This window comes from Artibeus jamaicensis, unplaced genomic scaffold (genome assembly GCF_021234435.1).
Source record: "Artibeus jamaicensis isolate MK-2021 breed Jamaican fruit bat unplaced genomic scaffold, CSHL_Jam_final contig_685, whole genome shotgun sequence".
NCBI lineage: Eukaryota > Metazoa > Chordata > Mammalia > Chiroptera > Phyllostomidae > Artibeus > Artibeus jamaicensis.
The window spans coordinates 31,454,351-31,479,603 of NW_026521924.1; the positions used below are offsets into that span (position 1 = coordinate 31,454,351).

The 25,253-nt window shown below is 44.7% G+C and overlaps 1 protein-coding gene across 5 annotated transcripts in view; it reads left to right on the top strand.

Annotated features, from left to right (window-relative positions):
* Nucleotides 1-340: 340 nt before the first annotated feature.
* The window catches only part of DOK5 (docking protein 5), a 224,556-nt gene continuing 199,643 nt past the window's right edge, over nt 341-25,253 (top strand). The window contains exon 1 of one of the 5 annotated variants that reach the window (XM_053671366.1): nt 341-697. In XM_053671366.1, coding sequence (XP_053527341.1) covers nt 632-697 — 66 coding nt within the window. In that variant the 5' untranslated portion in view covers nt 341-631. The remainder of the gene's footprint in view (nt 698-25,253) is intronic. The other 4 variants (XM_053671367.1, XM_037133681.2, XM_053671368.1 and 1 more) reach the window with 4 other exon arrangements.

A 25,253-nucleotide genomic window follows, 5' to 3' on the forward strand; every position in this document is an offset into this window, starting at 1 on the left:
CGGTGGGGTAGGCGGCGGCTGGGAAAAAGTGAAATTTCCTCTCCTTCTAAAATAAGCCACCAGCGCATGCAGAGAGGGAGCGTTACGCCGGCTGGCTGTCTGTGAGGTGCAGGGGCGCCGCGGGAGCACGCCGGAGGTCCAATCACTGGGGGAGGTGGGCCGGGCCAGGTGGGTGGGGGGCCCCGGGAGAGCGTATTCAAGTGTGTCGTCCGGTGGGCGGCCACTCCTAGTGCAAGGACCTGCACGGCTCCTCCTCTTCGACCCCCCTCCCTCCTCCTCCTCCTCCTCCTCCTCCCGGGCCTGGGAGGAGGCAGGGCTGGATCCCTGGGCAGCCGCCGCTCCTCCTCCTGGCAGGCTGGCCGATGAGTCAGCTGACGCCGGCGCTCCAGCCTCGCCTCGGCGCTGCGCTCTCTGCGCTCCCCCAAAGTGCCTGCAAGCCGCCCACTTCCAGGGTTGGGGGGCCAGGCAAAGTGATGTGCGCCTTCTAAAGCCCGGCGGAGCCGCAGCGGAAGCAGCTACACCTCTTCAACTTTCTCCCCGCCCCCACGCCTTCCCTTGACCCTGCCCTCCACCCTCCCCAAAGCCACTCAGGGTGCGCGCGCTCGGGTGAGGCGGTCACCGGCGGACCGGGATGGCTTCCAATTTTAATGACATAGTGAAGCAAGGGTACGTGAGGATCCGGAGCAGACGCCTGGGGGTGAGTAGGAATCCTCTTTTTCTCTGTTCGCCGGTTCGATTGTCTTCCTCCTTAGCCAGCATCTCCGGAGGGAGGAAGAAGGTCTCGGGCCGCGCGCGGGTGAATGGGGATTGCGCGGCGGCTCTCTCCACCGGAATCCACACCTCCGGGGGCTGCCCCTGGGAGACCAGGTCTAGGTATGTCACGGGTCTATCTTTGTCTCTCGGATGACTTGGCTTTCCGATGGTGGCCGCGTGTTTGGCTCCAGGAGCCGCCGGAGCCCATCTACTCGAAATAAATATTTCTCGGTAGCCATGGGAGTTGGAGCTGACAGCCCGGGCGGGCGCGAAGCCTGCCGGATGCCCCCGGTGCCCGCCTTCCCACTCGCCGCCAACTTAACTTTTCCAGGGGATGGATCAGCTGGCGGAGAAAGAGGGCAGGCACCCTCGGTGTGAGCAAGGTCGGGGACCCTCTGCCCCCAGGGAGGTTTCTGCCCCCTGAAAGGTCTCTTTGGACTCTCGGTCCTGCACAGGGACCCGCCTCTGCCCCAGGTATTGGGAGAGGCGGCGTGGGTAGCCCCAGGCAAGGCCAGCTGGGGGTAGATGCTCAGATCTCAGTTTTCCCTTGTCCTTAGTCCGGGCGGTGGATTTCCGAGGCTGGAATACAGGCTGGAACCCGCTGAGAGATTGTTTAGGGAGGGACGGAGTCCCTGTCACGGGCAAGTGTTCCTTAAATATGTGCTAAAGGAAAGAATGAATGAATCTGAGGGTACCGGTAGGGAACAGACAATGGCACTGGGGTGGCTTCTGTCAAAACTGCCCCCTTCCCCCCTTTTCCTCGTCACCAGTGGCATTTCAGACAGCCCCCATTCTGCTGCTCTCCGGACCTGAGGGATGGTGAGGGGATCCTTGAGGGACGGGGAAGATCCTGGAATGATTTCTTGAAAAAAAAAAAAAAAATCCAAACTACCTCATTTCTCTTTGCCTTGAGTCGAGTGTTGTGGCTGTCAAGTGTTTGTTTACTGCATGCGTTTGGGCCGAGGTGGGGGGAGGAAAGTTACTTCAGTCGTGTCTGAAATGACCGTGAACGTCAGTGGTCAGCGGGGTGGGGAGGGGCATGGTGCTGTCTTTCTCTGCAGATGTGTCCTGGCACCTTTGGCTCACTTGGTCTTTGGACTTTCCTGGTGTGCCAGGTAATTTTACTGAAAGTCGAATAGGAATGTTACTGTGATAAACAACAGCTAAGGAGGAAGACCTGGTGATGGGAAACATCTGTAATTATTAAAAACTCCTGCCTGGTTTCTTTTGGTCCCTCCCCTGCTTTCTCTCTCTCTCTCTCTCTCCCTTCCTTTCTTTCTTTCTTTTCCTACTGGTTACCATATTTTAGCAACTATGTTCTCTGCTATTGTGACTATATAATTACATAATTAGGGAGAAATGTAGCAGAACTAATCAATCCCTTTCAGCCATGTCTAAGTTTCCTTGATTTCAGTTTTTGCTTTGCAAATGTTCTTATCATCAGGATCAACTACGGTTGGGGTACTGAACTGAAAGACTGTCATGCAGAGGACAAGAATTAATAGGACCTTTATTTTTGATAACCTGATGGGCAAGTCAGAGTGTTACAATAGTAAAGGCAGAATTAAAAAAAAACCACACCATTCTAATTTTAGACTTACTCCATCCTGTCAATTGAGGAAATTGTTAAGAGGCATCCATCCTGTGTGAGGGAGCGTTCAATAGGGAGAGGATATGCATTATTAATGTACAAAACGTGAATTATTCATAAGCATCGGGGTCTACGCCAAATTGTGACACATGGTGATGTATTTGAAAGACTAGTTACCATAACTTTCTAGCTTATGGTAATGAGATTATTTCTCCATACTCCTGCAGCTGACACAGTACAGTCCTCTGTGTGTGCCAATGTTTATGGACAGATCTTTGAGGCAGAAGGAAAGGAAAGATAGTTTGCATTCATTTTATATTTTACTGTGTTTTGGATGCCAGCGAGCAGTACACTTTCCCAGGATTTGTTCATTTTGTCAGTGTTCACACGCGGATTGATTCTAGAACATCGGCTGGGGGATGGTTGCTGCTCGTGGGGAGAAAAAAGGTAAAACATATAGTCCAAGAAATCTGGTCTTCTTTGTTGAAGTTGGTTTCACCATCAGTTAATTTTTTAAAAGGGTTCTCACGATATAATTTGTTTACATACACCAAGGAGGACGATTGTGTCGTTGCCAGAAAACAGTGCAAACTGGAGTTTTGAATGGATATTGCTTTCTCAGTGAAGGGAAAAATGCTTCAGGGTCAGTGCAGGGACCCTCTGTCCAAAGTGAGAGGTGGGAATGGCCTTTCTCCAGGCTGCAGGTGGCCCGGGACAGCGCGCCACAGGTGTAAGTCTTGGATAGAGGCAGGCACAGTGTCTGGCACCAGGTAAGTGCTCATTGAACTAGGCATTGAATTACAGAGCAAATGGGTGACTTTGCAATTCATAAGCCTCTTTAGGAACTAATATGACATAATGGTTTTATTAATGGAATCCAGACAAGTGTCTGTGCCTTAGAACCACGTTTAGGAGGGTTTATAATTAAACAAGAAAACAACATTTTGTGGCAAGCAGCTGTTGTGCTGACAAACGCTCCCTCGGCTTTGGAAAAAGAGAAGAGCGTGAATTCCACTGCTGTGGCTTGTTAGCTCCATGACCCTTGACCTTTCTTGGCCTCAGTTTTCAAATCTGTACAATGAACACTAGTTGTGTTGGGAGCGTTAAATCAGATGATACCTATGGAAATGCAATGAAAGCTCACAGCGTCAATTCTGATCATCTCATTTCTTTAGTGTAATCAGAGAGGAGTTAGGATCAGTGGAAGGATAGAGGGATTATGGATTCCTTTATTTTTATGTTTTGAAGAGTTTCATGTTTATGCAGCTGGAGACATTCTCATTGGGTGACTCTTTTACAAATCATGTACATTTAAGTGATTTTGCTGTAATGAGAGAGGAAACGTTCTAAGACCAGCCCCATTCAGATGGGCCGTGGCCGAGTGCTCACCTTTAGTTGAGCTCCTGAACAGTTTACGTGATTAAGCAGTCAAGTGTGTATTGACTTTTTTTCTTCAAACACATAAAAGCTTAATAACATTCAACTCCTGTAACTCAAAAGTCTCAGTGTCTTCACATCTTCATTCTCCAGCCCACTCCTTGCTGGTTTGTGGAAGTCCCAGGCTGTGCCCTGGTACAGGGTTTGTTCAGGATTGTCCATGTTACTATTTGGGGGGGGGGCGGTGGGATGGGTAGGGGAGCCGCCGTCTACAGTTACTTGGCTAATCTACAAACGGACCTCAAAGTTTACCCCAAGATGGTGGAGAGTCAGGCAATTTGCACCCCATTAACCTGACCGGGCTTGTGGCTTAGATGGCTCATTTTAACTGTCCTCACTTGGCTTCTTCCTTTACAACAGAGAGAATGTCCCAATCTGTAATTGCTATGGCTTGTCCAAAATCCAAACCTCAGAGTTGAAACTCAGACTTTTTATCTGCGTGCAGTCCCTCCCCTCAAGGGCTGGCCTTCGAGTGACGTCTCTATACCCTCGTCTACCAAGGACCTGGTCTGCTGTCTGGCCCATTGCCCCCTGGATGTCTTAGGGATGCTTCACACTTAAAGCTTCCTAACCCTTGATTGTTTATCCAGCATCCACCGGAGGAGTCTGCATCTCAGCCACTAGAGGTCCCAACGTTTTAGTTGCCCTGATAAAAATCAAGCCAGCAAGCCAGCCAGCCAAGCTCCCAGCCATGTCTCTCTCCTCCCCTGTTCTCTCACTCCCAAACCATCCATCAGGAGATTCTGCGGGTTCTGTCTCTGAAATACACTGAGAATCTGACTCTCTCCCCTACATTCCCTGTTACCGCCTGGCCAAGCGCTGTCACCCCTCTCTGCAATAGTGCAACGACCTCCCGACCTGTCTCCCCTGCTGCTCACACCACCCGTGTCTTCCCATGCAAATCTGAGTAAAATATTTACAGGGGGCTCCGAGGTCCTGTGCTAACTTGGTCCTTTGCTATTGCTGTTCCTTGGGCTTAGAAAGGTGTCCCCCAGCTGTCTCTTCCTGGCTCCCTCCCTCACCTCCTTCAGACGCTCCTCAAATGCCACCTTCTCCATGACCCCTTCCAGACACTCTATTTTTACTTCCTCCCCTTATAGCCCTTTCTTTTTTTCTCTCTAGACTTATACTCCCCCCGATATCTGTATGTTTTATTTGTTAATTGTCTGTATCCCCCAAATAGTCTGTGAGGCTCCGTGAAGGCTGGGAACTCTCTATCTTTTATTTATATCGCAGCTGAACCCCCGAGCACAGAGCGGGCACATGGTGAAGAGGAAGGAATACATGAAACCATCACCACGGACTAGTTTCAAAGCCTATTCTCGGACAGGAGACCGTGTTAAAATCTCAGTTCAGCAACTGGTCATGTGACCTTTGATGAGTTATTAACATATTTGTAAGCCTCCATCTTCGGCAAACATAGGGAGACTCAGAATACCCGCCTCATAGATAACATTTGTAGGAGGACGTCGTACCACAGGAACGTGGTACGTGGAAACCCAATTAATGTTTATGGCCGCTCTCACTCGTAACTGCCCCCCAACTCCAGGAGAGGAGGGGGACGCACAGGTGCTCCTCCTGCGCTTGCTCTCATCCTCAAAGAACTTAGGAAAACAAACTTGATATATATGAGACAATTAAAGGGCAAGAGCAAATATGGCTTGGCATGTGTGCTAGATACAGGAGTATTTGTCACGGGAAGATTTCTCGTGATCCCTGAAGATAAATGGCAAAGGCATCAAGACCAGGAAACAATCATCTCCATTGGCTTTGCTCTGAGTGAGCTCATCAACTAGGTTATTTCTGTTCACTTACCCCCCCCGGGGTGGGGGCAGGGGGCAGGAGGCAGGAAAGGGGGCAGTTCTTTCAGGGTGGCAGAGAACAGGTTTGAAGAATCGGTCAGTCAATGGCCAGGTATTAGGAAGATGCATTTTCTTACCCTTTGTTTCTCTGTTTCAGCTGCCAAAGTGGCTTTATGATTTCATTTAGGGTTTTTGGGTTTAGAGGGGATCAGGAGTCTGCGTGTTTAAGGTACCACGAGATAGTTATAGTCATCACATCATAGAAAATCACAGAACTAGAATAATGTTATTCTATACTATCAGCATATAAGTATATGCACACACACCGCCATTCAGTAAGGTGTATCAGCTGTGGTTTTTCTTAAGAGAAAGAGACTTTGGGAGTAACTTCGCCAGTCATGAAATTTATGGTCCGATGGACTGCGTGTAGAGGCCTAAGTCAAGACTGTGCAGTGTTCGGGCCCAATTTGAGTCAACGTCACCAGTTTTGTCGTGAGAAGTGCTTTCCAGCTGGTATTTCAGTCATCTTCGTTCAGTGGTCCGTGCGGATGGCGTGATTAATTATGCATAAAGTCGGCCTTTAATCATCGTCCCCAAAACCCATTTAAGCAAAGAATGGCCAATTTAGGGGCTGTGTGTGTAGACATAAACCAAATTACTGATGTGATGATTTTCCCCACAACTGCCAATGTGGTTTTTTTTTTAATTATGTTCATTAGATGACTAGAAATGTTTATCTTCAAGCAATTTGGCAATTTTTGTCGGGGAGTCATTATCTTTGGTACTTTAAGAATTTAGTTCTCATTTGGGGTATATTTGCTTTCATTTTAATCATTCATCAAATATTTATGGAGTGCCTGCTAGTGTGAAGCTTGCGATAAATCGCCCTAAATAAGACAGGTATGGTCAACATCCTCAAGGAATTAACACTCTAATTTTGGACTTGTTCACTCGAGATGAATTATGATTTAGGATGAACTAGTCTTAGTAATAGGTCACATCGTCACGTGAAGTGTACCTGCAGGTTTCTCCCTGTTCTGTGCTTGTGGAATGAGGAGAGGTACATTTGACTTTCCTCTTACTCTAGGATGTTGGTTCCAGTTGGGTGGAAATAAACCCTCAGAGAGTCTAAGCCAGGAAGAGCTTCTGATGCCTCCCCCCTGCCAGCCCCTGTCCCTGAGAATTTCAGAATGAAATTGTGAGTATGAAAGTGCCACAGACATATGTGAATGACATTAAAATAAGCTTCTTTGTAGAACGCCGGTGGCTAAATTTTGGATGAGTATCCGGAAGCCGAATTTTGCAGAGCAGGTTGGGGACTGTTTTTTTTTTTACTGGTGTTCTCAGCCTCTGTTCGTGCCCCGGGTCCCAGAGAACATAAATGGGAGCTGTGAGTTTTATGTTCCTGAGCGGAGTCCCTTGAATGGCCTCCAGGGAGAGGATGCAGGTGATTTTCCTCGGGCAACACTTCACAGTTTTTATCAGCTTCTTAGAGAGCTCTGGACTTCCCTCCTGAGGCCTCTCACTGCGCACACTCTGCATCGTTCAAAAGGCTAGGGACCACTGTCTCATTTTTAAAAATTAAGGGTTAAAACAATTTTAGATAATAATGCAGTTGTAAGGAGTAATACAAAGAGGTATTTCATGTCCTTTACCCAGTGTCCTGCAGTAGGGACATATTTCCCACCTACGTAGCATGTTATCCCAGCCAGGAGGCTGACTTCACTCCAAGCAGACACAGAACACCCCCTTGCCACTGTGTCCTTTCTCATGCCGCCTTGGAGTTATTACTCCTGCCTTTAGTCCCACAACCCTAAATCCCCGATGACCGTGACTCTGTGTTTATTTCTACAATCCTGTCATTTCAAGAATATTGTGTGAATAGAACCATACAGTATGTAACTTCTGGGGCTTGGTGTTTTGTCCTCGCTCTGGAACGGTCATGGTTCCAGCAGTCCATTCCTTTTTTCATTGCTACGTAGTATTCCATGGTGTGGACATACCATGATTTGTTGAGCCATTCATCTGTTGGAAGGCATTTGGGGTGGCTTCTAGTTTGGGCTCTTATGAGTAACGCTGATATAAACATTGTGTACAGGTGTCTGTGTGAATATAAGTGTTCACGACTCGGTAGGAGGCCACCTGCAAGACGGCGATAGGGGCTTGGGTCCGACCACAGAGTCAGCAGGGCAGCATGCTGTCCCCGCACCGGCAGAACCGCAGGGCTAGGCACGCTTTCAACCTCAGAAAGATGCAGTCAGGCTAAGGGAGTCCTTCAGACGGTGCTTGAGCAGTCGCTCTTAAGGTGGTCCTTTTGGTGACCTTTGCTTTTTATAATAGTAAAAAATACACCCTGGTTGGAGACCTAAAGTGCTAATGAGATGTGTGTAGTGGCCCCACTACACTTGTGCCAGCTGGTACCTGCCTGCCCAAGGAGGGACCTGGACCATGAACCAGGGGACAGGACTCACCCAGCGCCCTGTGCGTGCGGCCCCGAAAAGGCCCAGGAGGCGAAGTTGAGTTCGCTGTGACTTCCCTCAATAATCAAGCTGTGATCTCCACCCACCGCCAAAGCTTTAGAATCCTTTTCCATTTCACCTGTCGTCTCCTCCGCGATGTCTCTCCGTGGTTTGAACAAGACCTTCCCTCTGATCAGTAAGACCTCTGGGTAAATGCCGAGGAGAGCAGTTGGTGGATTATATTGGCAGTTGCTTGTCTGGTTTTTAAAGAAACCACCACACTGTTTTCCACAGTGGAAAGTGTTTGTCACACTCACACCTGCAGGGTGTGAGTGGTCCAGCTTCTCTGCGTCCGTGCCGGAACCGGACCTCACCAGTTTTTGGTGTCATTGTTCTTCCTTTTAGACATTCCGAGGTGTGTGTATTGATACCTCCTTGTGGTGTTATCTGCACGTCCCTCATGGGTAGTGAAAAAAAAGCATCTTTCCCGGGCTTAATCGCCACCTATATGTACATTTTGGTCAAATGCCTATTCATGGTTTCTGCCCATTTTCTGTTGGGTTGCTTTTTAACTGTTGAATTTTGAGAGTTTTTTTTTAAACATATATTCTGCATATTAATCTCTTTAAGACATATGGGTCCTAGGAAAAAATACCCCATGTATTCAATACCATCCTCTTAAGGGACTTCCATTGGATATCAGGATAGGGAACATGTTTATGTCACTTCCCAGCCCCCAGACCCCAAACTTATCTCCAATTTGCCTAAACCTTTCTGTTATCTTCCCTTCATTTATATATACAATGAGTGCTTCAGTGGTTACTAGAAAGAGAAATTAGCCTGTCTTATGAATGGACTCACTGAAATAAATTAAAACACTGCTTTCAATTCACAGCTTTTACTTAACATAAGTTTCACTGTTTAGGAAAGCAATTGAATTCTTAAAATGCATTTAATTATCTTAATGCCACGCATTAACTCAATACAATAAATTTATTTAGAATACATCTAAGAAATCATATCTTGTGAATCCCCTAGCAAAACTGACTCTTCATGTGAACAGTTTCTTCCGGTTGCTAGGCTGGTGTTTGCCAACATGCAGATATTCGGGCTCATTGGCAAAAGAACCACATTTGAGCCTGGATTATAATTCACCAACAGCGGCCCCAAACCTAGATGTTCTGAAACTTGTCTGGTCTTAATTCAGAGGCAAAGTGCGGTGCTGAAGCGAGATTTCTTAGGGGATTTTTGCCATTGGAGAGGTCTTCATCCCCTGGCTCTCTCTCCTCTCTGATTTTTCTCTTAGCTGGTGGTTTCCTTTTGTATCCAGATTTGGGCCTTTTACTTCCGGCTTCAAAATGACCTGTCCTGACCGCCACACCTAAGGGGTTCCTTACACCCCTCTGGAACCGCATTCTAATATCACAGTATATGTGGGACCTTTTAAATTAATTTTCATATTTTTGTGCCAGATATTTTTCTTCATAGCCTTTTTTTTTTTTGCTTATGTTTTCCTCCACCAGGATGCTAAGTTCTGTGAGACCAAAGACCTTGGCTAGCTTGTTCACTGCTGCATCCCAGCTTTTAGCTCATAGTTTAGTGCTTAGTATTTGCTGATTGAATGAGTGAATGCTTTTACTGCAGGTCAGAATAACACAAAGGGATAGTCCAATGCAAGAAAATAAATAGGAAACTGTGCTTATGTCCAGCTGATTTTGTTGTAGAACAACAAAAAATAGAACATTCTATTCCCAAGTGGTAGAATATTCTAGAATTTTGCATTGGTATGTAACCTGCAAATTCAGTATCGGGGAATACAGCAAATAATGCTGAAGGTTTTGATTGACCTCCTCAAAAATAAATTTTATTTGATGTCTTTGGCAATAGGCAATATGTATACTTGGTACAAAATTTGAAGGTTCATGGTTTATACATAGAATGATAAGATTTTGGTTCATCTTTGTCCACAGGGATCACCTAGTTTCATTCCCCGGAAGTAACCACTGTGAATGGTGTCTTCCAGAAATGAGTCTAGGAACTGAAAGTTGTGTGTGTGAGGGCCCCGTGTATGAGTGTGTGTGTGCATGATGTAAAATGACATACTCTTTTGTCCCATGGTTTTCTTATTTAGCAAGCTATCATGCTTTTCAATGATAAGATGGGATTCAGTGTGTGGGTAGACCTGATATCCTATAATTAATTGCTTATTTATTCATTCTCTCACCTTTCCTTCCTTCTTTATTATTAAATATGTGCCTGAGCTGTTTTTATGCCCACTTTACAGATCCGAAAACTGAGTCACTAAGTTTTTTTTTTCTTTTGTCCAAGTCACACAGCTGATACGCGGTAGCACCTGAACTTGAATTCGAGCTGCCCCTTTTTGCTGGACCATCTGGGTCATTCTTTTCTGTTCCCCTTTGCTGACCACTTGTTGTCTCTCCCAGCTGGTGAGACTGAATAAGTCCCTGGAAGTGGGATCATTGCCCAGCGTGCACTCACGTGCATAGAGGGTGTTCTCCACCCAGGACCTCGGATAACGCCTGCATCCTCTTGTCATGGAAACGTGAGCTTTGAAAACTCGTCAAGGTCTTGCTAACCTAATAAACGAGAAATGGGACCCTTTCTATACAGATTTTCTCACGTGTGAGACTGAGTTCTTGGCTATTTTATAATTAGAATCTTTTCAGTCCGCAGTCTTTTCTTTATTCTTTTTTGAGAATGATATTTACTCAACTTAAGAAGTAGTTATTAAGGATTCAGAAACTCCTAAAAGGTTATGTACTTTCTAAAAAAAACCACTTTGCTTGGAAATGCTATATAAAAATCTTTGATCTAGAAGATATGATAAATCCTATGTTCACTGTGACTGTTATTTTTTTCCTAAAAATAAAATTATAATATTGAAAATTTGATCAACATATATTAGGTTAAAAAAGATATATGTATTTGATACAAAATAAATACATACTGAGTAATGTAGCCCAACCAATATTTTTATTAGCTTGGCCAGCCTCAAAAGATGCTGCAAGTTAGCGTGGCTGGGAGAGGAAAATATGAATCTCTTAACTGCTGGCTAGATGCAATTCCTGAATATCCCATTAGGGTTCTCCTAGACATTAAGAACCACGAGGCCTTGCTCAGTTTGGAGTCTTGAGCCCCTCTCTTCCTCACTCTGTAAGCTTTAGTCGCTCTAGCTCCTTTCTGGTCCTGACAGGACAACTGCTTTTTCATTCACATCCTTTGCACTTGACTCTTCCCCTCATCCGTGGCTGGCTCTCAGCTCAGTTGCCAGCTCCAAGGTCGCTGGCCGAAACTTTGACCCCCGCCCCCCCCCCCCCCCCCCCCCCCACAGGTGGCTTCCCTCAGGAATTCTCTGTCTCTTCACCCTTTTTGTTTCATTCAAACTCATTCCTCACAACTGTAATGGTTCTTTAAATTCTTTCACTCTTTTTTTTTTCTACTTGCCTCTGATCATCTAGAGGGTAATACTCCTTTTCTGTTTTTGTTATCACTTTTCACAGCTGAATTCTCTTCGATGGCTAGAATCGTGCCTGGGCTCATAGTAAGTGCTCAATAAACATTTAAATAACAGAATGAAACCTCGAGATAACACATTGCATGTGAAATAATGAATCAGGCACTAACCCTAGCTTACATATCATGTGTGTACATATTCAGAAAGCCCATAAAACGCCAAGAGTTTGGTAGGAATCCTTTGTGTGATTTTTGTTTATGGCCCTCGGCATTATCCCCGCTGCAGTCCTTGGGCCGGGCCAAACATGTGGGCGAGAGAAACCTGGCTGGAATAGGAAGGGCCTGATTGTTCCCCAGGCCTGCTGCTGGCCATCTGCTGTGACCAGAGTGTGTCCCTGAACCCCTCACACCTCAGCTTCCGGGGTGGCAGAGTGGAGTTGGAAATGTCTGACCTCCCTCCTCACCACCTGGCCGCCTCCGAGCCCGACGTGTGACTGTGGATGTGAGAAGCTTGCCAAGTGCACAAAATAGTCTCTTTAGTCCCAGGTTGGTCTCCTCTGTGCCCCACCATTGGCCTCCCGAGTGGCACATGGCAGAGGAAACTTTGGATGCCGCTCTGATGCGGTGACTTGTGTCAGATCCCAAACAAGAACAGATGGCTTTTTAGATTCATTACTTTGGGTTTCCAAAGGCAGAATTGAGTTTCTAGGGGAAAAAAAGAAACCAAACAACAAAAAAAGGCCCACGCTACCTACAACAAAACATGGCTACACACACGGACACACGCGCACACACACACACAGATACCCCAGTTCTTTTTAACAAGTGCTTTGCATTACATGCACGTGGTGAGGAAATTTAAAAATCCAAAAATCAAACAAAAAAAGGATGCAATGAAGAGGAATCTTCCCTCCTACCTGAGACTTGTCTCACTCCCCAGGCATAGCCATTCAAGCAGATTCCTGCATATTTGTGTAGAGATGTTAATGCGTAAGTGTACACAGTGTGTGTGTGTGTGTGTGTGTGTGTGAGAGAGAGAGAGAGAGAGAGAGAGAGAAAGAGAGAGAGAGAGAGAAAGAGAGAGAGAGAGACCGACCTTTTGGGGTGTTCTCCTGCCTCTATTTCTTGGCTCAGTCCCCCATGTCCAAATCTATTCTGTTTAGAGCAAATTGATCATCTAAAAAACTCAAACCCAGTCCAATCCTCCCTCTTCTTTAAAGCTTCCTAATGCCTTCCCCTTACACGTAAATGTTCTGCAGTGTCTTCAAGATACTCTGTGATCTAGACCCTACCACCTCTCACGCCACCCAAATCACTGTCGGAACCAGGGAACCCCCAGATCAGTGCGCTGGTCACTGCGCCCACTGATCAGTGTCCAAGCCAAATACAGTCCCTTTAGTTCCTCTGTCGGCCCAGCTCTTCCCTTTGTCGCTGGCTTCCCACCTGCCTTTTCATGGACGAGGAAAGTCTTCCTCTTCCTTCTGGTTCCTTCTCACCCAGCAAAGCCCTGCTGGGTTGTCGCTGTCCCAGAGATGCTGCCCTGACACCAACCTCCTGCAAAGGTGGGAGGAGCCACATGCCGACCATTGAATTGAAATTAATTACATTGAAATAGAAAACAAACAGTTCAATTCCTCAGTTACACTGGCCGTATTTCCCGTATTCAATAGCCACATTTCGTTAGCGGCTGCCATTTTGGGCGGCATCCATATAGACTATTTCCAGCATTGGTCATGGCTGTTTTAAATGATATGTTTTGTGAGTAAAGTTTTGGTGATTTTCCCCTCACTAGTCTGTGAGCTTTACAAGGGCGCAGGTTGTTCTTGTCTTGCTTCCTGCTCTTCCCATATAGTGGGAGATCAATAACTCTTTGTTGAATGAATGAGTGAGTGAATGAATGAATGAATGGATTCCTCCCAGCTCTTACCTTTATTGTTCTGCCTCACTGATCAGTAGACCTTCTGGGAAAGGAGGGCTGAACAGTCCATGTTCTTACCCCCGTCCCCATCAATAGCCCACTTAGACACCTGAGCAGGACCCTAATTTTGTCCCCATCATCATCTGGGATTATTTAACCTTTCCCGTGGGCTTGACCTTTTAGCATCCACTGCCTCACTGTGGAAAGGTTGACTGGAATTGGACTAGATCTGCATGGTGGGCATTGGAGCCTCCCAGGTCCCCTCCCCACTGTTCCGGGTCTGCAGCTCCCTCCCACCCCGCAGCCAGAGTGCCAGGGGTGCGGTAGATAAATGACATCTTGCACCCGAGCCCCCAACTGCTGCTGAGGAGAGCTGCCTGGCTAAAGCCTAGCCCCACCCTGTGGCACGGGCTGCCCACAGTGACTGCCCCTGTATGGGACAACTGTGCAAGCATCCAAGGTCCTGCGTGGGGGGGGAGCCTCAGAGGGCAAGGCTGAGAGTGCCTTACAGCCGACCCGCCCCCCGGCACTCCACCCTAGGTGTTGTGACCCATATTTCCTCGCTAAAGCTCACTGAATTTGAGCCTCCTTCTTAGAATCCACTCCCTGGGAAATTCAGCTCGTGACAACCTGACTTGTAATTGCAGATCTGTGGCCTTTGCCTTTTGCAGAAAGAGGTTTTTTTTGGCTTGTCGGCCCTGGCTTCCCCTGTATTTCACCCAGTGTCCTCAAAACTAAAATAGTTCTTTAGTTTAACTTTCGTAAAATGGAAGTTTATTTCATTTACTATGTTGTCACAATGCCACCGTCTCTTTAAAAGATCCATCTCATGACAGAATTAAGGAAATACCTCAACTGGTTCATGACATTGAATTTGTAGTTGGTAAATTATTAGTATCAACCATGTTTTTCTCCCAGTAAACAGTCGGCAAGATTTATGTGCACATTACTTTAGCTGCTTTTACTTGAAAGGCCCAATGACAAGTCCCCCCCGCCCCCAGGACCTGTTCACACCGACCATGGCCATGGCAGGATTCTGGGATAGCTTGTTACAGCCAGAAGCGAGATGTTGTAGATTCGATTCCACTGTAATTCTGAACAGGGCACTGGCCAGCAAGTACCCCACTCACTGAGAGGGGACAATTTGTTTTTTCCCCAGAACTGTTGATTTCAGTGGACAGCTGCGAATTTCTGGGGAATACTTATAAAAATAAATGGAGTTACAGAAGGTATAGTGATTGGTAGATGTTTGAGAATGAGTAAAGATTTAGAAAGAAGTACATTTCCCAGGGCTGCTGGACTGCCTTTTAATGAGATTGACAGTTTTATATGTGGGACTGAAAAAGTTCTTTATCCTACAGAAATAAATTTCTGAAGTCCAGTCCACTGGGGAGAGATGGACACAGGATAAAGTGGACAAAGTGAGTAGGAAGGAGATTGGACATTTTGCTGGTTTTTAACTTTGAAGCTTATTTTTCAGACATAGGTGAAGTCGAATATGTCAAAGATGAAGAAATCCTTCTGTTAGACTAATCTAATATTAATTTATATAATGGGTCAGCTTCCTCAGGTTAAGGTCACTCATTCCAGAGAATTTGTAATTGTGATTTTAGATGGGCATTAGGCATAGTGAATTAAATATTAGCCGCTTTTCTTTTTATCTTTGAAAAATGCCAGTTGAGCAAAGAATTGGTATATAAGTGGGAGAAATGACTAACAAGGAGAATATAACGGTTATTAAAAAACATTTCTTACTACCCTTTGACCTAGAAAGGCATGTAAGTGAAGATTACATTGATGTAAAGGGTAACATATAAAAAGATAATATCCATTCAAGTTTTGAAAGCAGAAAGAAAGAGAAAATAGTGTCAGAATTAACACATATACAGCGATTAGAGATTCGATATAGTTTGTCTGATCCCTGTATTGTACTGATGGGGAAACTGAGGCCAAGAGAGATGTCACGGCTCCTCCAGGGCTCTCGTACCCTAGATGTTATGTTTTAAGTTGTGACGTGGACAGCCTGGTGACTGAGAGCATAAGCCACTGTGAGAGGTGGCAGACAGACCTTCCCATGCCGTTGACACACTGTGATTTTGGAGAAGTCACTTAGCCTCTCCTAATTTGTTTTCTCAGTGAAGCGGGTGTCAATAGTTACGGATCCAGTGTCATAGGGATGGTGTGAAAATGAAATACAATAACTGGCGGTCCATTTCATAGCCTCTCGGCGACTCCTGCATTTGGAGCCCTGGGCTGGTTGTTCACCTGGATTCTTAAGCCAAGAAGCCATCAGGAACAAAGGGACCCTCTGGGCAAACACCGCAAACCAAAGTGTAGTAGGGGAGCTGCCTCATGGGTGGCCCAGGCTACTACAGCAGCTGGTTTAAAGAGTCTTGCATTTGAAGAATGTACCGGTATTGCATCCAAACTCATAATTACGGGGTTGGTGAAGGGCAGCTTTGAAAGGGAAGAGTGGAAGTTGGAAGGTGTTGCAGTCTGTTGTGAGGTGAAAAGTCACCCCCTGACGGACGGGAAGCCTTTGGATTTGCTCTTGCTTACGTCACTTCTGCTCTATCCTCTCCAAATGGTCCTGGTGTGTATTGTGAAGTGTGAAAAAAGCAAGTGACGCAAAGAAGACAGGCTTTGGCATAAAAGTGTGCATGTGTATATTTCTGAATGGGTATAGAAAAGTGCAAAAAAGGGAGGTTGCTGGTAGTAACTATTATCACAATAACTGCTTTCTTCTAAGAAGTGGGACTGATGTGGGTGGGGCGAGGTGTGGGGTCATTTGCATTTTTTATGCTTTTTTATGTATCTGTTTATCTACCTGTTTTATAATGAGCACTCATACTTTTTATAAAACAAAGACAAAAAATGTGACCCTAATTGGCTACAGAGAAAGAACAGCAGGTGGAGATAAAAATTGAAGATCCGTTTCTCTGTATGATAAGGGTTATGCTCATATATCACGTCATCCTGAAAGACATGGTCCAGTTACGTCACCCATCTTTTCTCCCACGTATCTGTTGGGACTTAGGGGAGCAACAGGTCACGAGCCTCTATATATAAACTGTTCATCCATGTACCACTTTACCATTGTAGCAGAGGTAGCTCGGAACATGGCATGTGCATCTCAGAAAAATTATGATACTTTCTCAAAAACATTGTATTAGAATGAAATGCATTTTCCTCGAGTGACCATTATTTTTTTAATTTTAATTGTTGAAGTACAGTTTTCTGCCTTTTACCCCCATCCCAGCCCACTCCCCCATCCCTCTCTACCTCCCTCTCATTTCCACCCCCCTCCCAGGTTTGTCCGTGTGTCCTTTATACTTGTTCCTGCAAACCCTTCCCTTTTCCCCTGAAATTCCCTCCCCTGTCCTCTCTGGTCACTGATGTTATTTTGATTAAGAACATTGAGAGCTCAGGGTGTTAGCAACACGTCTCCCCCTGTCGTAAGTTAGAGGGTGGGGTGGTCTTTTTACATATCATATTAAGTTTATCAGGGAAGCAGCAGCAGCTTCAGCTTGTCCAGAGGGAAAGATGGGTTGTGGATTTATATGCTCAAATAGTTAAATATGGAAGTTTCAATCACGAGAGATGGTGGTCAGACTGAGCAAATGGCAGAGGGAGGTTGGGTCAAATTTTCAAAGCAAATCAAGCTGGGTTTTTTTGTGTCCCTTTGCAAGTGCTGGTATTTTCTCTGATGGAGCAAAAATCACATTAAAGGTTTCAGGGTCATGGTCCTAGTGAACTGTATAAACTGTACAATCAACCTTTTTTGTGCAGGACAATTATATAAAGTGGGAACAGAGAGGTCATACCTCTTGAAGCTGGTTTGTAAAGGTTTGTCTGCAGAAGCTAGCATTTTGACAGGCTCCAGCTCTTCAGCAACGTGAGGATTTTTCCGTGGATGAGTAAGGCCATCTGTTGCCCGTATCGGTGCGGTTAGTTGTGATGCGGAGGTGGAAATACAGAAGGATCGACGGCAATTATCCGGACTCTGTGAATCAGAATAGCGAGTCTGGGTGAATCATAGTAGGGCATTTAATAGCTGGTACCATTAGGCAAAGCACTATATACATCCACAGGGGGATTAGTTACTGCTAGTGACCCCATGTTATGGATAAAGAAAGTGAGAAGCAAAGCAGAGACATGACTTGTCCAAGGCCACACATTCAAGTGAGGTGAACCATGGGCACATCCAATTCATTCTTCATTGAACTCGCGGGACGTTTAGTCATTGGTTGATTCCACCCTTTAGGGGGAGGGTAAGGATTCTTACGGTCCATCTCAGTTTTCTAAGACATATGTTATTAGTGTCATTTAAAGTTTCAGGAGCCTCAACAATTTAGGCTAAGCAGTTAGAAGATGTCCAGAACCACAGAAATGGTGAAGGACAGAGGAGAATTTGCACTCCTGTGGGTACCAACGTCCATGCTGGTTCTTGTACGTACGCCAACACTGATGCCGACAGACCCAAAAGTCTCTGCGGTGCACGGACTGGAATGTATGTTGGATCAGGCGCCACACGAAGACTCCTTCTAGGGATGGTCTGCTTCTGCCGCAGTTACTATAGTCCTTTGGAGCCGACATCAGTGGAATGATGGCCAAGCGGGAGTAACCACTTCTGTCGCCTCTTCGGCCAATTTAAAAGGACCAACTACATTAGTAAAATTAAGGCACAGAGAGATTGAGTCATTCACAAACAAGACACCGTGTTTCTGTGGTTAGCCACAGCACCTGACTAAGTGGCCGGAGAGCATAATAGTTAACTCTGGGTTTGATTCTGACTCACTCCCCTGTAATGGACCATTCATTGTCCTTATTTTATAGATGAGAGAGTTGGGGCTTGGAGAAGATGAGGAATCTACCCAAGACTGTGCTAACCAGAGGAGCTGCAGGTCCTTCACTGCTCTGTGTCTGTGATACTCATGCAGGTCCCTGATTCTGGTCCTTGTCATTTTCATCTTGGTAACAGGACTAACTGGACATCTTGAATTACAACGGTAGGGTGGCCTCCTCTGATATTATCATAAGCTGCTTTACCAGGTCTCCCAGAAATACCTTGAATTCCTCCTGTAGGGTTGCCTTTCAGAAAATAGGCTCATAGAATAAAGCTAGGTTCAAGAAATAGAATCTTTAAACGATCTGGATAATGGAGATTATCTCATTTAATCTAGCACACTAAATTTGAACACTGGACCCGGAAGATAGCGAAGACAATCTTGATGCTAATAATGTTTATTTTACTATATCGCTTTCCATTTTTCCCCTACCTAAAATTTCACATGCTCTACTACGTATTTACTATGTCACATCTCTTGCTTATAATGTATGGTGTTATGTTGTAAACATTTTCTCACATGGCTACAGAATGTTTAAAACCATAATTTTCTTGAAGTCTGTGATGCTCCACTGAGTAGGCATGTGATTTACTTGACAGTGAAAACAATGAAGTTGTTTTTAATTTCAAATAACGCTCTGGCCTATAACTTTGACAGTATTTTGGATTGATCCCTAACAATGGATGCGATTATTATGCTAGAGCGTTTGAATATTTTTATGACCCTTGATACGCATCTTGAGTTAACTTCCCCGAGGGCCATGACAATTTACAGCATGGTCAGCGAGGTCTGCCAGGACAAAGGCCAGTGTTTCAGATGAGAAGCTGGCCAGGTGCCACGGAAGGAGGAAGCTGAGTTCTATTTGTTTTGCAGCCCAGAGTTTGGCTTCGGATCGCAAACTAAGTAATAAAGTTATATCTACAGTCTTCAGTGTATTTCAGCCCTTAGCACGAAGATGTATACAGTATTTTGTGACTTGCATGATTTAGACCCTCTGTAAATTCTTGAAATAATTTAGGGATTTCATTATAACCGGAGAAAATTAAATATGCTCTTTGCAGCGGCCAGTGGGGCTGTCTCCAGCACATTAATCAGTGCTGCCATGAGTCCAATGAGCATGATGTTTCATTGGGTCCAAAGGGGGGAAGAGGACACGTGGTATCTGTTCCTGAGTTTTGAGCAAATTTTAGTTCCTCGGGTAATGCTTGGATGCAGTTGACTTGCTCTGTGCTTACTAAGAGTGGAGAGCCTTGAATTTGGTTTTGTGGCTTATGTCCTTGATTAATTATACTCCCTCTGTTGGTCAAGCCAGCTGTACCTACCTCGAAGCTGGGAAAGTTAATAGAGAGTGTGTGCCCCTTTAAGTAACTTCTGTCCTCTGGCTCTTAGTGGTACCTGCAGAGCACTGTCAGACCACATGAGCCATCGGGACCTGCGTAATACTCGTTATACCTGAAACCTAATTATTCTTATAGTTTCAGCTGTTTCGTACACTTCCATTCCTTTGTGGGTGTATGCATTCCGTGCACTCATTGTTCAGCACCTTTTTTATTGACTACTGGCTACTAACAGGTAACTGATGAATCAAAATAAGCCGGCAAATATATTCATGATAAGTGCAGTCAACCAGCAATTTTGTATTGCTGTGATGTTTTTATGCTATCTGTTTTAAAAAAATTTTATAGATATGTGCATGGCTCAAAATTCAATGAATAATAGTGAAATGGGGTGCACAGCAAAAATTCTCTCATTCCTCTTCCCTCACCCCTCTCATTAATAGCCATTAATATTATTCAAATGGACACTCAGTGTTACAGTTATCTATGTACTTTCCACTCTGTTTCAGGCATGCACCAACGTTACACATGCATGTATGCAGACATGTTTACATATATGTTATGTGTGTGCCCCATTTTCCCCACATATCCTTTTTTTTGCATTTAAAGACTTTTCATTTACAGTCAGCTTTCAACATTATTTCGTATTCATTTCAGGTGTGCAGCATAGGGGTTGGATAGTCATGCACTTTACAAAGTGTTTGCCGCCAATTTCCAGTGCCCACCCGTCACCGTACGTGGTCATTGTGCCTGTGTGTTCTTTTATGCAATGACGGAAAGGAAGGGTGTGGAGCCGTGCGGACATGTGAGGAGTGTTCCAGGCTAAATGAAAGGGGAATAAAAGGGCAAAAGGTCCAGGGCTGTGCATATTGGGAGTGTGCAAGGACCCAGGCTGTGTGCGTTGGGAGTGTGCAAGGACCAGCAAGGAGTGAACAGCAAGGGGACCTGACTCGGAGTGAACAGTGGGAGAGCGGAGCAGCATTAGGTGGGGCCACTAGTCTTCACTGACCCCCTTGTGTGTGCGTGTACTGTTTTGCCTGATGTCTCTGGCTATTAATTACGCTACTGTTATTAGTCCGAGCTCCATATACGGATTCACAGAGCCCAGATAATTGCTGTCAGTCCTTCTGTATTTCCACCTCCGCATCACAACCAACTGCACTGACATGGTCAGCACACGGCTTTATTCTTCCACGGAAAAATCCTCACGTAGCTGAAGAGCTGGAACCTGCCAAAATGCCAGCTTCTGCAGACAAACCTTTATAAGCCAGCTTCAAGAGGTATGGCCTCTCCTTCCCTGCTTTATATAATTGTCCTACACAAAATTGTTTGATTGTACAATTTATACGGTTCACTGGGACCATGACCCTGAAACATTTAATGTGATTTTGCCCCATCAGGTGAAACACTTGCAAAGTGACCCAGAAAAGTGGCAAGTTCCTAAGGTCAATTGTAGTCCCCAAATTAGCTTGATTTGCTCTGAAAGTTTGGCCCAACTCTCTCCTTCCATTTGCTCAATCTGACCACCATCTCTTAGAACAGTGCCTGCCACACGGGGTCAATAGTCAGTCATGTTCATTGTTTTCGTTGCCATTAGTGATGTTATGGAGGACTCATTCTATGTGCACATTCAATTCCTACTATGCGTTAACGCTGGAGAAACAAAAGCAGTGAGTTCTCATCCCTGTGTTCACTGTGCTGATCGGGGGACAGATGAACACTTGTAGGTTTACGGTGTGTGCCCTGGTTGGGGACAGTGCAGCGCTGGAGAAGTCACACAGACTTTGCCAGGGTCCCAACCACAATTTCTATGAAATTAGTCATGTGCAGCTTACTTAATCTCTCTATAGAAAACAGACATTAACTTTTTTGGGTAATTCATCCACGTGCTCAGTAAACATGTGCTTAGTAGGAAAGGTGCTATAAAATCATTCATTTCACTAGTGTTTGTTGGTGTTTGCACTGTGCCAGGAGCTTGTATGGCGTGGATGGTAGAGTGTTAAGACCCCTGAAGACACCCTGCTTTCGGTGAGCTCCTGAGGGGCTGGGGCCAGGAATCACTTGCACACGAATGGAAGTGCTAGGCTGGGCTAAGAAGTCCGGGGAGAGTCAAGTAGACTCTAGAGCCACTCTGTCCAATAGAAATACACTGTGAGCTGCACATACGAGCCATGTAAGCAGATGGAAATTTTGTGGAAGGTACATTAAAAAATAAAATGAAATAGGTGAAATTAATAGTAATCTGTTTTATTTAATCCAACGTGTCCAACTTTTTATCCTTTTAACATATGATACAAAAATGATTAATAAGACATTTCACATTCCTTTTTCTACTAAGTCTTCAAAAATGTGGCCTTTTACTTATGACAGCACATTTTGTTTTAGTCCAGCCACATTTCAAGGGCTCGAAAGCTCCTTGTGGACAATGGGCATCGCAGATCTAGAGTGACCAGGTGTCTGCCTTCCCTTGAGTAGTCAGGGAAAGTGAGACCTTGTGACCAGAAGGCCACAGCCGTGCAGAATTGTGGGAAGCCTTTCTGTTGAATTGGTCTGGGCAAAGAGCTTAGGACAGAATGGGCTTCCTGTGGCAACCCAGGACAAATGGACAAGTCCAGTGGGTCCAGGTCCCAGAGAACCATGAGGTAGCCATTTGAAGTTGGAGGCCCACATGGGGCCAGATCTTGTAGGAACTGAGAGTACAGGAAGAGGGGAGTGGGCCAATTCTAAGTGTGTTGAGAATCAGTGGGAGGGGGTAAGTGGGGAGTGATGAGAGCAGAGTGTTTAGAGACAAGAATGGAAGCAGAGAGCCGTCGGAGATACATCCAGTCCAGCTCTGGAAGGTCACAGGTGGCCTGGAGAACTGTGTCATAAAGAGGACTCCCTCAGGCAATGTCAGGTTGAGCTGGGATTGGAAGACACAGAGTATGTTTTATACCCATATTCTTCACACTTCTCTCATCATGTAGTTCATTTAATTCAGAAAAAGCCACTGCTAACACCTTTATATTTCGTTATCCATTACACATGGGCTCTACTATTAATCCATATATTACAGTATTGTATTTTAGCAAACCTGTTTTGTTACTTATTCCAGCTGCACACAGAAGTACATACAAGTTTTAGGATATTTTTTCTTTACTTCACTGCATCTTATTTTGGAAATGACTGTTCTAGGCAGAAGGAATTTCCTGGGCAGAGGTCAGGAGATAAAGCAAACTATGGCTCCCGTGGGGAGAGGCAGTGGCTCAACACGTCTGGAGGAGAGTGTAAGTAGGCAGGTGGGCAGGGCGGCGGTCCAGAGCTCTTTCTGGAGCTAGATCCTAAGAGCTCGTAGGCTGCAGGAGGGATTTTGATCTATTTCTATAAGTGATGGGAAGCCGTTGGTGGGTTTGAAGCTAGAGAGGGCATCCAGCATTTTGGAAAGCTCTTTGCTGTCAGCGTCTCATCCTATACAGACGACGGGATTTAAAGCAAGGTGATTACAGAAATGTTTATGATTGGCTAGAAGGTTCTTCTTGCCCTCCTCTCTGCTTTCTCTTGTTAAATTCTGTAAGTTGAAAACTCCTGCTAGTGAAGACCATAGCTTTGATCACAGAGAGAAATCGCGTTCCAGGACACAATGCACACCAGCTCACCCTGACCCCTACTTCCACCGCTGCAGAAGGGAAATTCCGCCTGGGCTTGATCCAATAAAAACCATCCAGTTCAACTGAGACAGAAGTGTCCACCGGAAGCTTTTGGACAAGAGTGTGGACACTCTTTGTAGAATAACCAATGTACATTTTCTTTTATCGCATTTTTTGTTCATTTGCACAAACTTTCCTAGAAACAGTGCTGCTATTAAAAACCGTGTTATTTCTTTTTCTTTGTTGTAGGTTCTTTTCTCTCTTTCTTGGTTAATTAGGCTGGCTGGCTGTGGAAGAGGCTGTTCCTCTTCCCACAAATGCTCAATAATTAACAGTCACATTTTATGCTTAATCTTAAAATATATGTACGGGAAGTAACCTAACATTTTTGAAACAGCCCTTTAAAAGTTTGGTCTTGTTTAATTTATAGCTTCTTATTAGCATTAAAGAAAAAATAAGCCCTTTCATGTTCAATTTTTAGTCATGGTTAAGAGAGGTGTTTTACTGCTGATCTGTTTAAACCACAGCCAGAAATGTAGACTGAGAAAATTACTTTATAGTGATGGCTAATTGGAAGAGCAGACAATACATATTGTTGGAACATTGAGAGAAATAGAATGTGGGCTTTCTTTCTTTTTTTTAGGAAAATATAATTTTATTTTTTAAATTATATTTTATTGATTATGCTATTACAGTTGTTCTGAGTTTCCCCCCTTTGCCCCCGCTCCACCCAGCATTCTCCCATTCCCTCAGGAAGTTCCCCCACCATTGTTCATGTCCATGGGTCATTTGTATTTTCTTTGGCTACTCCATTTCCTGTACTGTACTTTACATCCCCTTGGCTATTCTTTAACTACCTGTTTGTACTTCTTAATCCCTCACCTCTTCACCCATTTCCCTACACTCCCCTCTCCATCTGGCAACCATCAAAATGCTCTTGGTATTCAGGATTCTGTCTCTGTTTTTCTTGTTTGCTTGGTTTGTTTTTTAGATTCAGTTGTGCTGATAGATATGTATTTATTGCCATTTTTTTGTTCACAGTTTTGATCTTAAGTCCCTGTAACATTAAGTCTCTGTAACATTAAGTCCCTTAAGTCTTTTTTCTTAAGTCCCTGTAACATTTCCTATAATAATGGTTTGGTGATGATGCATTCCTTCAGTTTTTTCTTATCTGAGAAGCTATCTTCCCTTTGATTCTAAATGGTAACTTTGCTGGGTAGAGCAATCTTGGATGTAGGTCCCTGCTTTTCTTGTCTTTGAATATTTTCTTGCCAGTCCCTTCTAGCCTGCAAAGTTTCTTTTGAGAAATCAGCTGACAGTCTTATGGGAACTTCCCTGTAGGTAACTAACCTCTTTTCTCTTGCCACTTTTAAGATTCTCTTTATTTTTAACCTTTAGCATTTTAATTATGATGTCTTGGAGTGGGCCTCTTTGCATCCATCTTGTTTAGGACTCTTCTGTGCTTCCCGGACTTGCATGTCTATTTCCTTCACCAAATTAGGGAAGTTTTCTTTCACTAATTTTTCAAATAGATTTCCAATTTCTTGCTCTTACTTTTCTCCTTCTGGCACCTCTATGATGTGAACGTTGGACCTTGAAGTTGTTTCAGAGGCTGCTTATACCATCCTCACTTTTTTAGATTCTTGTTTCTTCTTGTTTTTATGATTGGCTGTTCTTTGCTTCCTTATGTCCTATACCATTGATTTTTATTCTCAGCTTCCCTGAGAATAAAATCCACTCTACTGTTGTTTCCCTGTAAATTGTTCTTTATTTCAATAAGTGTATTCTTCATTTCTGATAGGATCTTTTTTATGCTGCTGAGGTCCTCACTAAGTTCCTTAGCATTCTTCTAACCAGCGTTTTGAACTCTGCATCTGATAGATGGCTTATCTCCATTTTGTTTAGTTCTTTTTCTGAAATTTTGGTCTGTTCTTTCATTTGGGCCATGTCTCTTTGTCTCCTCATTTTGGCAGCCTCCCTGTGTTTGTTTCTATGTATTAGGTAGAACT